At 37.6% G+C, this 17720-nt stretch overlaps 1 protein-coding gene across 2 annotated transcripts in view; it reads right to left on the reverse strand.

The window, feature by feature from the left end:
• Window positions 1–17720, reverse strand: part of STAU2 (staufen double-stranded RNA binding protein 2) — a 167106-nt gene that overhangs the window by 123155 nt on the left and 26231 nt on the right. For both annotated transcript variants that reach the window (XM_083861260.1, XM_083861259.1), the window contains exon 5: window positions 15787–15922. In XM_083861260.1, coding sequence (XP_083717386.1) covers window positions 15787–15922 — 136 coding nt within the window. The remainder of the gene's footprint in view (window positions 1–15786; window positions 15923–17720) is intronic.

Here is a 17720-nt window from a genome sequence, read left to right on the forward strand (position 1 = left end):
GCTAACAGTGTTCTGTGTAATAGGAATATTTATGTATCTATACCAGAAATACCTTGCTCTATGCATCTTAAAATTCACATTTGCCTCTCCACTAATTCAATCACATTAGTTCTTCTCAGTTTATCTTGCAAATACTTAATAACGTAACACTTCTGTTCTGTAGTTTTCAACTGAATAACCCTCAGTTGACAACAGAGTTAGTACTAGTAGTGCCTATGTTATTAATCTTACATTTTAGACTGGAAAGCCTAGTCTTGTTGCATTGCTAATATGCCATCTTGTTGCACTGCTAATATGTCAGTCCTCTCTACCACCCAAGTCTTCCTGCCTATCTTGACCTTCCTGTGTATCAATGATGCCTTCTACAACTCATGAACATTTTCCTACTTCTTGCGCAAACATCTTTAACAAAAATAACTTAAAAGGTAGATTCTAAAATGCGAAGAACTGTACTTGATAATCTTCCTCCTAGTTTGACTATTAATACTGCTGATTATTTTTCTTTTCCTTTCCCACCCTGCATTTCTTATACAAATCCCCTTCTCCTTCAGTTTAATGAAAACATTATCCTTATCTAATGCTATAAAATGCTTAACTGAATCCCACAAATATAAGATTTACTTTACCCTCTTTACCTAAAAAATGAGTTGGCACATAACATATAAGGTTAACACATTAGTCATACACAATCTACCTTTAGTACCCAGTAATTTCACACTGAATTTTAACCTTTTGTCTGTCTTTATACTTTCTTTTAAACTTTGTTATGAGTCTGGGAATTTTTCATTAAGCTAATGATAATTCCCTTTTCTATTTTTTTTTTTACTTTTCCTGAGCTAGAGGCTATGTAGTTCCTTCAAGCAGTATGAGTAACTTAGTAAAAAACAAAAACTTGACTCATGTTTCCACGATCACAATAGCGAAACATTCCTGAGTGAAAAACAAGAGGGAGGAGGATTCAATTTAACATAACATTATCTAATGTGGAATCTTCCCAGCAGAATTTGTGATGACAAGACGATAATATTGCCACACCACTGTTCTGAATTCCAAGTTGCTTAATAGATATTTGACTGAAATAAATATTTCAATATTTACTCTCTGCATTTATCACTACTTTGTTTACCATTTATAACAAATATGTACAACAAGAAGTAAAGAAATCTGTTGCTCATCACAAGTAATTAGAAGAAACCAACAGGAAGCTACAGACATTTTAAGTTTAGGAGTTTGAACTGTCATGGATTAAGCTGACAAGTAATAGAGGAAACTATTGAACTAGCTATGTAGCACTAGTTCCAGAGTAATTTCAGGTCTCTGCTTCCCCATTTATTGCTCTGTCTCTCCTTCAACCTAAACTCCTGAAGTTAAGATGAAGCACTAGTCAAAGTTCCAAAAGGGTCTCAAAACCAGCCACTCACCCCCTTAAAGAGAAACTAGTGCAAGAAAAATGTAAGATATATATATATATATTAAAAAAAAAAAAAAAAAAAAAAAAAAAAAAAAAAAAAAAAGCTAAGATGAAGTAGTAGGGAAAATCCCAGGGGAAAAATTAACATGAGAAAAACCTCCCAAAGTACTGTATACTGAAGACTAAGGTAGAAAAAAATAACTGAAAAACAACAGAATCAAGAAGAGAAAATAACAACATTTTATGCTCCTCTGAAAAAGTATTTTTACCTATCAACTGAATAACTAAGTAATGAGAATGGTCTACAAAATGTCAACTCTCTCTTGACTGTAAAAATAGCATAAATAATATAGGAACATAACAAGAATACTGCCTCCAGAGTTAAAGACATTGGAAAATGTCAAGTGGACAGTGCTGAAAGGGAGTTGGGGGCCAGGGGAAGGAAAAGATAAATACAAGGAAAAAGAAAAAGTTCTTTTCTGTGACACAAAACTAACTACAATAAGAATAAAAGGGAAAAACATAATGAAGATGTGATGTACTCTGTGTACTTCAGAGGTTAAAGCAGACATCCAGAAGACAAACATCTCATACTCTTATCTACTTCAGCTCATAAAATTTCCCATGAACTGTATTACTCACTAATCTTTACAAGCATGCAGAGTGGTTACTGAGAATGTTGTCCAAATAGCCATTACAGTAAAAGAACATAAACAATGCTGCATATCTGACTACAGTATCATTTTATTTTTACATAAGAAACTCATGTCAAAAAAAAGAAAAAAGCATGTTGCTTGCCAGCCTAGACACTAAGTAAATGAGAGAATGAAGTATCTCACTTATTTCATTTTATCATATATTTATGCCAGTAATGTAATACTAATAAAAGTGTTACTAACAAAACCATCTCAGGGCTAAGACTTCATAGGAATTAATTGACCTGAAAGTCCACCTGAAAGAGGAGGAAGGCCCAAGAAAGGTCACAGAGTGATTCTCACTATCCAAATTAAATTCAAATAATTAGTGTGTGCGGTTCTACATTCTTTTCCCACCTTGAGGAATGTAAACATTCAGGTATTAAATTGCATTATCATGAGTAAGAAATGTAACCTATCACTTCAAAATTGGAAATTAAAGGATTGAAAGTAAGAACAAGCTGAAAAAGCACACTTAATTCTGATTTAATAAGCCACCCCTCAGCAGATGAGTGCAGTTAATTGAGGATGCACACACCCCTACCTCACTAGTTATCAGCTCTGCAACCTCTAAAAATGGCCACATATGGCCGGCTAGAGCTTCTATCCAGAAATCAATCTTCTCCTCTGTGCCATCAAACTTGCAAAGAAAACAAATGTGAGAGAGAGCTTGGTGAATTGCAAAGGGAGAGCATTTTACATTGCCCTGCACATCATATCAGAATGCTGACAAAAAAGCAAATGGCCTTAAGAAGGAAGCTTCATCTACACCTGGAAGGGGAAAGAAAGGTGTCTGCTAATCAACCATAAAGACGATTGTAAAGGGCCAAAAGGTCAGAAACCAAAAATGATTGGTGAAACCTTTCAGTGCTTTGATTCCTTTCTACTTAAACATATAAAAAGAGCAGATTTCCTAGGAAAGCATACAAAATATCCTTTAATTTTTTTTTATTATTTAATATTCTTTTTCAATCTTTAATGGATTTACACCAATGACTGACAAGTAAATAGCAATTCATTGCTAATAAAAATGCATAAGTAATGCAATGAGACTGCCGTAGTAGTGGTTACCAAAGCACAGTGACTGATCTCAGTTGGTCCAGTGAATGCAATTTAGTATTGAATATTAACAAAGGAAAAAAAAAGTTGATCATGTTAGATCAGTACGCTAAAATAAAGGTCATAGACTTTCTAAAAGGTAGGAGTTGTAAGAAATGTTTATAAAATGGGGTGGAATTGTCTTGTAAAAAACAGGAACTCAAATGTCTTGAAGGACAGAGATAGCAAGGACTGTTAAAATGAAATCATATAATTATTTAGGTTGGAGAAGAAAATCAACTTCAACCATTAACCCAGCACTAACAAGTATACCACTAAACCATATTATTAAGTGCCACATCCATGTGTCTTTTAAATACTTCCTGTGGTGGTGACTGAAGCACTTCCCTGGACAGCCTGTTCTATTGCTTGACAACTCTTTCTGTAAAGAAATTCTTCATAATATGTGAAATGGTTATTACAATTTGTTTAACTAAGCCAAGTAAGAGATTACTGAAGGGAACCAAGGCTCTGCTGCTGATGTCCACCTCCTTAAGAATTCTCATTTGTTTTCCTGACACTAGTGTCAGACTTCAATCTAAATCAATAAGGTGGTTAGACTCCACATTCTCCTCTGTGGTGGAACAGAACCTTAAAGCTAAATTTTGGGCTGTTTTTTGTCCAGAGATGATTTCCCTCTCAATCATAACACTGAGGGATTCAGCCCCATTTTAGTAAAACATATAAGCCAAAGAAATTATGGTGCCAAAGTACATGATGAGCATCTGTAAGTGCACTTATCCTTTCTGTGACAGTAAAGACCAACTTAAACTGGATTCTTCTTTAAAATATCCTATAAAGACAAGGAGACCTTTGGAAGATCTTGTAAATTAGCATTTCAGAAGAGATGTTAAATGTACTTTTCTTTCACAGAACACAAGCACCTACCAAAATCAATATTATAGATAAGATGTGAAGAGCAGATTGCATACATTCTGTTACAAAAGAATCTTGAAAACCTTTCTTCAGAATATTAAATACTTTCTCATTCTGTGGCAGAACTTTCAGTTCAAAAATGACAAAGACCTTGTAGGGATACAGTACAATTCCAGTTAGACTTCATCGAGTTATAAGCTGTTAAAAAAATTAGCCACTAACCTTTCTGCTTGCTTCTCTCAGGAAAATTATGGCAACCTCTCAAAGTAAAGTTTGAGCTCTAACAGCAGTTCACCTCTGTCATTACCAAAACAAGCAGGCAAAGGAAAGAGAACATATTTACTGGTAACCAATGTTCAGGTTCTGGACACAGCAGAAAGGCTGTAACAAGAAAGGAGGCCACACAGGCTTATTTCCATTGAACCCACTATCTCACAGGTGTCCCAGCTGAAACACCCTTAGTTCAGCAGAAGTACAGAAAAAAGATAAGGATGAATAAAAAGCTAACTGTGTGGAAAGAACAAAACACACCCAAAATATTCCTGCTCCTGGAGGAACATTCTGAATCAATGCTTGTTTTCATACATACCAACAAGACTAGTCTTCTGTCCATATCCTGAAAGTAAAGCTGACTGTGTTAAAGGCAGGGCTAGAGAAAGAACACCCAGCGAGCTGCAAAGCCAACAGACTGAAGCGATTCACAAGGTGCTGGGGCAGGCTGCCGGCTCTAAGGAACTTTGGATCAGAACATTTACAGGACGTCTCTCAAGTGGAAGGGTAGTGTTGAAAGATAGATATTAGGAAACCAAAGATAAGGATTGTATTACACCTCTCTATGTTTTCAGCCTCTGTGAGAACACAAAAAATCACATCTGAAACTTGGAGACACATCTGGAGCCAGATGCATTTCCTCCAGAGCAGAGAAAAAGCTGAGGAAGTTAAAAACCCAAAGAACACTGTCCATTGAACACTGAAGAAGCTTCAGAAGAATTAGTTAAAACATGAGCCAAGGACCACAAAAGGCAAGGGCAGTCCTCTTAGCAGACAGAGCAAGAAAGCAAGTGGTCTGGAAAGGTCACTATATCCTGAAAGAAAATTAATAAAAATATTACTTAAGAAAAGATTGAAGCATTAGGGCTTAGGAGCTCCTCTACAAATAGGGCCAAGAGGTCATTGACAAAACTACTTCATCTTGAGCAAAGACTGTTTAGAATGCTGCAATATTGTAAAATGTCATGCCTGATGCATCACATTTTGGGCACAAAGAGCCATGAAGCATCTAGATGCTCTACAATTTAGGCTAAAAATATTTTAATGATACCAGGTAAGCACATTGACTTGGAGAATGAAGAGGCACTGTATTTGGAATGGTAACCTCTATTGCTCTCTATTCGTGCTCTCTATTCTGTCAGCTTGATTTTTAGCCTGCATAACATTATTTTAGCAGCTGTCAGTGTAATACTGTAAATACACTTAAGAGTATATATGTTATTGATCCCTCATAGGTTAAATGTACCCATTAATGCAGTGGATGGTAGTGACAGGATGCATTTGTAGGAAGCATTATATGCACACTGTGCCAGGACACGTCACCCAACACCATTTTCTGTGCATTGTACAAATTCATGATAACACGGTGAGGGGACTCCAGAAAAATCAATCTTGGGCAGAATTTAGTGGAAACTATAGATTCCAAACCATAATCTAGGTTTTTTGATCCCAGATACCCGATGTATTTTTACGATTTAAAACACTGTAGAAATTAAACATTAGCTGTCAAAAAATTTACTGCAAGAATAAATATCCTCTGCCATTTAAGAAACCTTATTTTGTTTTAAGCCAACCATATAATCACTATTGTCTAAACTGATAGCTACTGGCAATGGCAAAGCTCATCACCTGCAAGCTCCCTTGCCACTGTTCTTTTGGGAAAACTATCTTAAGACAAACAGATGTTTCTGCTGTTCTAAACCAACAGGAAATGGACTTTCTCCCTTTTCCTTTCCTAGAAACAGATACTAGCACAGAAAAATCTTAGCACAGCTGTACTCAACACTTTTCTTGTAACAATATGTCTGTGTGGGAGGCAGGCAACTAGTGGGAACAAACAGGCCAGGGGAAGTGAAATGTAGCATGAAGAAGATGAACACAAAGAATTAATTGGAAAGTCTGTGACTGGATTATGACACCATAATGCCAATACATTAGCAGGGGAAATAAAAGGGTGATGTACAAGACTTTGCTTTAAGATATGATCTGAATCTTATCTCAATTGGTGATGAACGTACACAACTGAATTAAGTAGCAGCTGGCAATCTCAGTCCCTTCCAAGCAAATAGATGCTCAAATCATCAGAAAGCTTCTATAGTACAAATAGACTGCAGGTTTAGTGGCCAAGTTGCAGCCTTATCTTTAAGGAAATATCCTTAGGTCAGGCCTGAGGACTGAATTAATACAATAGAATGCAGAATTCATGCTTTGTGCAGATAAACCAACACTTAATTGTCACTGCTGGCAAACTGGCATCCTTTACTCACACCAGATTTACATAAAAAAGGAAAACTGGCATTGAAGCTACTGCATTAGCTCAATTATTATAGAAGATAAAAACTTGAAGAAAACGATGAGACAAAGCCTTGCAGAAGAACTATTTTTAATTGATCTGTGCTGGAATTACGACATTTTAAAATCATGAAAAGCTTCAGAATAGAAAAAAGCAACTTTTTGGAGAATGCTTTTGCTGAGAAATTCTTGCACAAATTCATGCTGCCATCTAATGGTCAAAATCAGCTATTTCCACCTGAACAATTAAATCTGAACAATCACTTGCATTATTCTTTGGACTATTCTTTATTTCCCCTAAGTTTTAATTCTTTGAAATCAATATCTGTTGTTCAGAATGAAATAATATTTAAGGAGATATAACCTATTTTAACCAAATTTTTATTTTCTATTTCCTAGTAGTTTTTAGTATTTCTTCCAAGGTTTTTTTTTCCCAAACTACTGGGAGGAGTATAAGGAATGAAGAAAGGAGTTTTTGTAAAGTCAATCAGTAAACATTTTTATCATCACACCTCTCAATCCTTAAAATACAAATTTTAAGGACAGAATTTTGCAACACTGACTGGAAATGCAGGCAAGGCATGTCTGACTGGCTTTTTTAGGGGAAGAATGTTGTACCCTATGGCTAAGGTCTGAAGCTGACAAACGTAGCAAAGTAAAATCCCAGTGGCACCCACACCGCTCCCCCACAAACCAAGGGATTTATTTGCTGTAATCAGTTCAACACAACAGGCTCCAGAACTGAGGGTTCACTTCACATGGGGGGCAAGGGCACTGGTCACCACAGCCAAACAGCTTCTTGCAGCAGAACAGTACTTTTATTCAATCAAAAGCATATCAGTACTTGCATGCCTGTCTCTCCTCAAAACTGCTGTTACCCAGATATGTCCCTAAAGAGTTTGTTCTTTTAATACTTTTCTCTCCCGCTTCTCTCTGGGGAGAGATTTTTGTCTTTTTTTCAGTCCTTCCACTGCAGTTGAATGACTCCCACTATAGCACTCATAAAATCATTGCAAATCAACATTCTTAGGATTATTTCTCAGAGCAGGATTCCGCTCTAGATTCAGATGCCTAAATTTAGGTATTTAGTTAATGTGTAGAAACTAAGTTGTTATAAAAGTGAAGCTCTGGAGAGATCCACACAAAACATAAACAACCTAGTTTAAGGCATGACAAAACAGCATTCTAGACTAGAAATTGTTCTGACTAATCCTTCCACTGGTTATAAATGGAGACTAAGTTTCTAATGTGCAGGCAGAGACTATTTGAAAGGCATCTGAACTTGGATCCAAATTCTACCAGCACTGTAAAGAACTGCACCAAGCTGACTAAACACAAGCACACAGTACAATGTGAGATATAGTTGTAACTAAACCATTCACATGATGTGACACAGGACTGATCCATGAAACAGACAATATTCTCACAAATAGCTGGAGTCCTAGTGGATTATATGAAATGCTATGATGGCTGAATATGGCTTTTAGGGATTCCTTCAATTGCCCAAACTTAGCTATGCAGGGCCATTTGAAATGCTCTAGGGTATCTTGCCTGACCTTCCGCTGCCATTCTAGTAAAGGTCTCCTCTAGGTCTTCTGCTAAATCCATTGGTCCCATGTGGATGTCTCACACACCCTACGATGTCTCAAGTGGCACTAGAGACCTATGTTTAGGCAACTTAGTGTCCCACATCTGCCACAGTATATATGCTTGGGAAAAAAATCTGCTTTACGCACAGCTGTGCATAAAATCCTCCTCTGTTGCAGCAAGCCCCAACATAAAGCCTCAATAATGGGAATTCACAACAGATATTAGGCTAATCATGTGCCTAGAGTAGCAGAAAGACTCCATGAAGTAATCTGTATTTTACATTTTCCAGGCTGTTGGCTGATCTAATCAATAAGAGATTGAAGTCCTTCAGATCCATCAACCTTTTATATTATGCATTGGAATATTTGTACCTCAAACAGATGAGGCTCTCCATGCAGAGAGCAGACTTTTGCAAGAAGGTAAACAGGGTGCTCAAGTAGCACAGAAGAACATCTAAAGGTCAGGAAAATTTCAGACTTCATTCTCTTTCTGTAAATTAGATAACTGGGTTGTATAACTCTAGGTGTAGTTTTGGAGATGGTAGCATCAACATATTTTTACATTGTCTCCTGCACTGCAAACCATGCACTTCAAATTTGGCTTCTACAGCTGTTCTTCTGGCTGGATTTTCCTTTTTTCCCCCTCATAGGACTATGTAACTTTTGTGAAACAAATGAAGTTGGGTGAGGATTTAGACTGCATTACTAAGCACTCATGTCAAGTAACACTCCCCTCAAATCTTTTCCCTTTGATGCACATATTAAATCTTTAGGTCAGCATTCATAAAAGAAACAAACTTTTCATTTTATTCCATTCTTTCACCATACAATCTTTTATTAATACGATTTGACAATTTTAGTAATTTATCCAATAATCACACAGTCTATTCTCTCTTTGATCATTAGTTTGGATAACATGTTAGTCCACTATGAAGCTAGCAGCTGCAGATGTAGTTGGCCAAAGACCAGCCCTCAAGCTTTCTTTTATTATCCCTCATTTTTAAAGTGCTTGTTCAGTATTTAGGCACTGGTCCACAGGGCCGATATACGTCACTTCAAGAGCAGAGAAGTCTAAGCAAACAGTTCCATGCAGCAGCTGAGTACCCAGCAGGGGAGCAGACTACCTGGCAGGTAGGAACTACATGCCCAGGTAGGGTGATACCCTGTGCTTTGTGGCCAGGCAGCATAGCTGGCTCCACAAGAGGCAAGGATGTGCTGCTGCTTTGTGTTTCTGAGTTTGATCTTGCAAATGGTATTGTAAAGAAGCATTAATTAACATCAAAGAAAAATGTGCTCAGAATGGCAGAGCTATGAAAAAAGAGAAAAGAAGGAATGGTTTGTGCGCTCCCCCACGCTCTGAGGAGAAAGGGGATAGTCTTCTCCTTAGTCTGTAGCACACAACATATATGCAGGAAGAAGCAACCCTACACAAGATTAAGATGAAGGCTCAGTGCAGCAGAAACTGTCCAACTGCACAGAAGCTGTAGTTTATCCTAGGGACACCACCACTTTGCGTGACATGCTTCCAGAGCTATCACACCATCCAAATTCCTTAAAACCAGGCAAGAAACTGCTTTAATTACTTTATTTCCGTTCTTTGGCTTGTCATTGTTTTGTATTCCCTTTGTTCTTATATTTCACAAGTGGTTTTAATTTTTGAAACCTCTTTTTTTAAAATATAGATTTTTCAAACTCTCTATATTGTGGTGAGACGCATATTAAAGATTTTTATATATTTCAAAAACAACTTCTGAATTCTCCCAAAACACAAGGGTTGGGTTTTATTATCTCTTTAACACTACTTTCCAAACTAAAACATCAAAAGCTGCTATTCAGCTCTTAGTGGTTTTATTTCTTGGCTGAAAACTCTTAGTTTAGGTAAGTCTGTAAGATGTAATTTGTTCTGTCACTTACAGACATTCTATAATTGAAAATACTGCAGGACAATTAAACTTCAGGAATGACTCTCTTCAATTCTAACTGAAGAAAAAAAATAAAACAGCATTCAGTGGTAACAAGACAAGTTGGACAACCCTGTAGTCAGAATTGATACCTTATTCTATTGTTTAACTAGTCTAATTTAAACAGCCATGTTTTTAATTCTTTTTTACATGATTTAAGCCAATTGCATTTAAGCCAGAGATGCGAGGGAGTATGGGTTCTAGCACTGGCTACAGATATGAGAGCATGCACATGTTTTGTCCTCAGCTGTGCCAATAGTTTTCAAACCTGACCCGCTGTCTCAAGGCTTGGCCCGTGCCGAGTAGCGTGCCAGTTCTCCTGACTCACGCCAAATGCTGTGCTGACAAACACGCAACTGCGTCAGTCAGCAACCCAACCCTGAAAGCATCAGCACCTCCTTCCCCAGAGTCAGCCTGGAAAACTCTTAGCTTAAAGAAGCCATAAAAAATGAAATGTTCACAGGTTTTAGCTTTCCTGTAACATAATAGTGTTTGAACTGAAATGTGCCTTTGTTGCAAAATTGCTTGAAATTCCAACCTGTGAGCATTTAAATTGGTTGTATATAACTGGTAGATTTTGAGTGCCAAAAGAGTATTTTCCTCTATTATAATCTCTGTTAGGAATACAGACACCTTTGTTAAATAAGAAGCTGTCTAACATGGCTGGATTAAGGGTTAACAACATTTTTTAAAGCTCTGTCTTATCAAAGGCCATCAAACTTGTATGGATTTTACTTCAATAAAGAAAATCCAGAGAAGACTCCAGTTCTTATCTATACTGTGAAATAAATGAACTGTAGTACACAAATACCCTCACTACCAAAGATCTAAGCTGGTAACTTCACAAGGTTCAGCTCAGCATTGCACAGACTTCATCAGCCTGTCACGACATGCAGTATAATGGCAATGACCCAGTGCTGTTAACAAGTTAGTCAGTATTGCATTCACTATCTTGAGTGAAGAGTCAGAATGAAAACATTCATACCTCATCTAGTTCCAAGCTGGACTGTATTTTATCTACTTAGTTATGCTAACAGGGGGGCTGACTTGCCCTGCAACTCCTAACTTAGCACAGGAAGAAACAAGGCTAAGACCTTGCCAGTGTTACACACTGTTTTAAATGTCTTGCTCTCTGCCATGATGAGTTTTGCATGCACAAAGCTCTATAAACAGCCAGTATCCAACACCTACCCTGGTGCAGCACTATCAGCACTGTAAGCAACAGGTAGCTAGAGCATGTCCTGATAAAAATCACAGAATTACTAATTCTAATACAGAATTACTATGGGAAAGTGTTAGAAGGAACATTTGCTGCACTGAAGAGAACACCTGTGGAAGGATGCTCATTTGGTACATCTCATCAGTTGTCTTCCATGCTGACCACTAGGAAAACCTTCTCCACTTCCTTTTTTCCTCTCACTTGTCTGATTTCCTTTTCTCCATGAAGGTAGCTTCCACCTTCACTATAAATTTATGCCATCAGACCTTGCAAATGGATGTCAGCCCTTTACAAACCTGCTTCAACATCCTCTGTGCACACTGCCCAAATAAATATGCTCGAAAGCATGTGAGAGAGTAGTCCTTCACACACTGAAATCAACCTAAGTTGCCCTTACGATCCAAATACACCTTGTCCCTCTCTGGTGAAGGCACAAGCTCCTGTGTGACTAGAAAAGAAGATGTCTAAGTACAGTTGTAAGTCGAGGAACAACTTCTCCTTCCCTCTCCCTGCAAAAATTGATTAATTTCCAAGCAGCTCAACTTCCAGTGCTGGAGGCAGGAAATATTCAGGGACACAAAGGCTGAGGACAAATGAAGGAGGAAGAATCACTGCCACTTTGACATAAATCATCTTAGTCTGACATGGAATCTAGCCGCCAACTTTGCATACGAATTGCACCTCTCAGATGACGTTTCCATGAGGTACTGAAAAGGATCTTTTGTGCCACTTGAAACACTAGACTTTACTGGTATAGAGATATGCCCCGTAATGAACTTAATAATCTATTTTTTTCCTCAAGACATTAGTCTTGTCAGTATCAAAGTTCCCCTAATGCAATATCCTAATCTTAGTCTGTATCTTCACCTATTTGAAAAGAACATTGCTTTAAACAGAGATCAGTAAAGGGAATGCAGACACAGTATAAAAGACAAAGCTTCCAATTTATTTAACATATTTTGTATTAATTTTAATAACAGAAAATAATCTACAGTCAGAAACTGATGAAAACGAAAAAATACTTCATGCAGCATATTATCTACATTAATTCTCAAATTTTGTTTTTAACTGCTATATAGTCTGCATTTATTTGGGTACTTCAGCAATACTTCTATTCCACTGCCCAATTCCCAAAAATCAGCAAATGGATGCTAAATACCATGTGGCAGTAGAAGAAAATAGATGTAACATATTATACCACAGGAAATAATAACTGCTGCATCATATGCTTCATATTTCAAACTTCACTGGCTATTGTAACAGATCCAGACTCTGTCTCCAGGCTTGCCTGTGGTGAGGGTGAGCAGGAGGTGCCAAGCAATGCTGACTGGAAGAGGCACAGGACAGTGCCCACCACAGCCAGTGCCCAACGCTGCAGCCAGGCTGAGCCACGTGGGCTGTGCTCACAGGATGGGGCTGCACTGCTCAAATCCATTGGCCACAGGACACAATTGTGGTGAGAGAAGGGCCCCTGGGTAGCTCCCCCTTGGTAACACCTGCGTGGCCCTACCTTTATCTGACAGCACAGCACAAAGTTTTTATATGGCCATCATTCCTGACTATTCCTGACAGGGTTGTCTGTAGGAGCATCCATGGATGGCAGAGAGAAGGAACTCTGCAGACTTGAGATATTCTAGAAACACATGGTTTTATTGCAAAGGTCGTGCGTAAAAGGGCCTGCCTTCAGCCACCAGCCTCAGCTGAAGGGAAGCCCCAAAGAGAGAGGGAAAGAAAAAGGGGGTATGAGCTAAGAGAAATCACAGGGGTAAGGGAGGTAAGAGCGGTAAGAGAGTGAGGACCTTGTTACAATACATTATATCTCCTTTTGTGTTGAATATTCTAATTTACAGTGACCAACTGGTGCAAGATACAAAACCTACAAACTTTGCATGCAGCCTATGAGAACTGCTATATTACCACATCATCCTATATTCTAAACTCTAAAGACCACTTTTCTTATCTACTTTTTCCCTGATACCTTGGCAGGGCTACTCCCTTGAGTCCTTTTGTTTTCTATCCCTCAACCCATCTCCAGCTAATCACCGTCTTCCTGCCTGCCATGATCACATCTCAAAGCTGGCTTTCATTTCTATTTCACTCACAGGTTTTATATCTTCAGTATTTCTTGCCAGGCAATCCTATTTGTAAGCTTTTCCTGTCTCACCTTTCCCAACAGTTGTCTCCTTGTAAGCAAATCCTGTAAAAGTGTGAATGACCAAGAGGGGTTAATCTCTGCTAAGGCTCAGGTCTGCATGGTGTGGTGCCCATTGGGAACAGTCCTGTTCAGTGCCACATCACTTAGGGCCCAAGGTAGCTGAAGGTATGGAAGATCATCTGTAATATTCCTTTTTTAAACTGGCAGGTCCAATAAACCACATTTAAATTATGCCTTACAAAGTCTAAGTGTCTTAGGTTGCAATGCAAGATGTAACCAAAAGTATGTATTCTATTACCAGTTAAAACTAGGTGGGGCAGTGTTCTTTATCTCTTCCATGACTCATCCTCCCTCCAGGGGGGATATCTTCTGTTAATGGGCCATTGAGTCACACTGCATGACTGATAAAATTGCATCATCCCATTGGGAGATGCCCCACCCAAGGGGAGGAGCCAAGCATTCCTACCTGGATAAAAATCTGAGATTCAGAACACCAAGGCAGCCTGTTTCCACTGGATTCCCAGATGAAGACTGGACCCATCTACAGTACCATTGGACTTTCAGAGGAAAACTACACCCTTCTACAGGATCATTGCTTCAACAGAACCATATCTGTCACTCCAGGAGGACTGCAGCCACAATGTTAATTGGACTGCTACCAACAACCTGACCAACAGGGTGTCAGGTTGTATTCTGACTCTTGTCAGTGTTAGGGCTTTTGGGTTTTTTTGTACAACTGCATTTTTATTTTCATTTCCGTAGTAAAGAACTGTTATTCCTATTCCCATATCTTTCCCTGAGAACCCCTTAATTTCAAAATTATAATAATTCAGAGGGAAAGGGTTTACATTTTCCTTTCCAAGGAAGGCTCCTGCCTTCCTTAGCAGACACCTGTCTTTCCAAACCAAGACACTTCTTACTGTGATCATAAAGGGCCAGCACCTCCCAAAACAAAACAGAGCAATGAACAACTATTCCTAACACATAGTCCATCAGCAGTACTACACAGATCATTTTTCTGCTTCCTCTTTACTCTGGCTTTCATATGTATACATGGCGTGTGCACAGTGGGTGTGTGTTCATGCAGATAGACTGGTATGTCCAGTTATTTACTACTTAGTTGTAGTTATTATTCAATTTACTACCCACAGTATTATTAGCTTTTCTGCATGGGTAACTGCACTCAAATAAGCACAATGAAAAAGCAAGCACAGATTGTGGCCTTTTGTCCCACCCAGCCTGTTTGTTTTGTGATCAGAAAAATCAACCTAATGTTGGCTACCTAATGTGCCCAGAAAAATAACCTTCATGTATCATTTTACCCTAACACCAAAACATGGCTCTCATGAAAGAAAGTTTCCAAAGAAGCAGTGTTAGATATTGAGCTAGATACACTAATCATTTTCTATGAAAAGGAATAAAACATTAAGAGTTAATGTTTTAATGTTCTATTTCCACCAATATCTTTCCAATAATTAAATTCAGATTCCAGAATTTTATGCCTTTAACTAGCTTTCACTTTTTCTGGTACAGCATTATATCTGCTAGTCAAGCTAATCTCACTATAGAAGCAATTCAAATAAACAAAGGATTTCTAAATATTAACTAAACTCGATTTCAAGCATCATAATTATCTTTTTAAACCATGACATATGTAAGCAGAGGTCATCAGTGACTAGAAATATAACACAACTTATACAAAAATCAGGCACTCTTCCACAGAGTAATTAAAGGGTTTCTTCCAGGTTATTTTGGGGGGGGTTTGTCTTCTATAATTCTAGGTATTGTTACTATAAAACAACACAACCTGAGAATGGTTTCAAGCCAGTTTTCAAAATGCAGTCCTTCCAATTTTATATTCAATTTCTAAGAAAAGAGGGCTTCATTTTTGATGTCACAGATTCTAATCACATGGCATGACAGCAAAGACAAGCAAAACCTCTCTCTGAAGTTAATGCTCTGCCTCCTCACTATCATGGCTGTGTAATGTGCTTTTTAATGCACATGAAAAAAAAAGAGCAGTTTTACACATCTTTACTCCTTGTGATGTGCTTAGGCAAACTGTCTCTTTTAGGAGGTAATTATGCATGTTTCTAAATAAAACTGCAAACTCTCCTTAACAAATTTTTAGTTTTCTTTTACTATGCAATAACCTAGAAACTTAATGAAGATTTAGAACATAAGGATTAAAAGAAATAAAATAACAGAAAGAGTACAAACCTCTGATTGTACATGCCCCGGAAATTATAATTTGCTCTGTAATTGGGAATTGGCTTTGGATCTAACGGCCTGTAGATGGCAGGCTCTCCTCTTTTCATTGCCAGACCATTCAGCTCCACAGTCGGTGTTATACTGCCTGCAAAAAAACAATGTAAGCAAGGTCCTTAAACCAGAAATACCGAAAAACACACAAGCAGGACTGAGCTGCAAAGAGAGATCTACACAATACTTTTTTACTTTTAAATTTAGAAGACACAACTAAGAAGACATGTTTCTTTAAAAGATGGGAATATAGATGCCTACTTAATCACAAGCAATGAAAAAGAGCATTGAAAAATCTCTCTCAGTGCATTCTCTATGCAGTTTCAGTGGATTAATATTCACATATGAATGAGAAAGTCAGTATAATAATCAATCCACTTATGCATCTTTCCAAAGTACTTATAATACATTATGACACTTTCTGAAAGAACCATCAAGAGAATAGAAAAATGTGTCTTTCTGCTGAATACCATTATATAAAACCACAAATAGAGCAAAGAGTCATTGAAACAAGCATGAAGTAACAGGCATTACTGCAGTCATTCCAGAATCTTACACCAAGTTAGAAAAATATTTTATTTGCAAGACTTGAAAACTTAAGACTATGTCTAAGAACTAATGGTCTCATAGGAGTGATCTAACAGACTGAACATAGACTGGAAATCAGTGCAACTACAGCCATCTACTGGTGACAGAATGCAAAAATAGAAGGCAGCCAGTACTTGCACACTTGCATGGTTTCAAAAATGCCAAATAAGCTACATCCAGCTTCTTTCTTTTTTTTCTTACATAAAATGTTCAACTACAGTAATCCCCACTTACACTGTTGTAAGACAATCGTTAATGAGCTAAATGTGCATCCCAATAAAAAGGAGTTAATATATTCTGAAAATATTTTCATGAGAGATTCCAATAAATTTACCCTTTTAAAAGCTATGATTAATTTTCTAGTCTGACATTGAAGATTTATATGCCAAATGATGAAAATGTTTATGCAACACTTACTCAAAAACTTATCCAAACAACAATTCTTATAATTTCCAGAGCAAGACATTACTATGAATTCCAATTTTTTATAAAAATACAAAATGTCATTTTGACAAGAGGATACCTGCACATATACAATGCACGTTTTTTGGAGCAAAATTGCAGTGTTAAGTGATAAAATTTCTAACTAATACTCTTAAATCCTATTCCTCTTGTTACAAGATTTTCCCTCTAAGAATATGCTCAAAGCCAAAAAAACCTCTAGAAACTCCGTAATACTCTGCAATGTCAAGAACCAAACTCAGGATCACTTTTCATAGAAGTGTGAGCCTCCTGCTTTCTAAACAGCCAAAGTCACAGTGACTGTGAAGGAAACAGGGCAAAACCAGTGTCCTGGGTTTGGAGAGGCAATGTATTGATTTCCAAAGGAAAGAGAACATTACCACACCGCTCTTATACGATCCTGCATAGTTAATGCTCAGGATAATACCCATAAGTTCTAAAGGAAATTTATTCCTGCTTTTCCTCTTTGTAACACAGAGAAGATTAACTGCAAAATTACTTCATTTTAAGAATGTGGCTGAAGAACACATTTTTAAAAGAGGGGGAGGGGCAGACAGAAATTAAAGGCGAAAAAGGGAAAACAGAAAAGAGGCGGAGGAAAGGATTGTTTAAAAATAAAAATGAAAAAAGATTCTCAGCACTTGATTTCCTTTACATTAGTCTGAAATGAAGTCATGATTTCTTTTTCTTTATTGATCAAGAGAGAACAGATCACTGAGCCTCAGAAGGTTTTGCATGCACTGAAGGCAACTTGTGGGTAACAGCTCAAAATGAAGAATGCAAGACATCAGTATACATTCTCTCTATTATTGAAACAAGTTTCTAAGACCACCTGAAAGCTT

This window comes from Zosterops lateralis (genome assembly GCF_965231275.1).
Source record: "Zosterops lateralis genome assembly, chromosome: 1".
Classification (NCBI taxonomy): Eukaryota; Metazoa; Chordata; class Aves; order Passeriformes; family Zosteropidae; genus Zosterops; species Zosterops lateralis.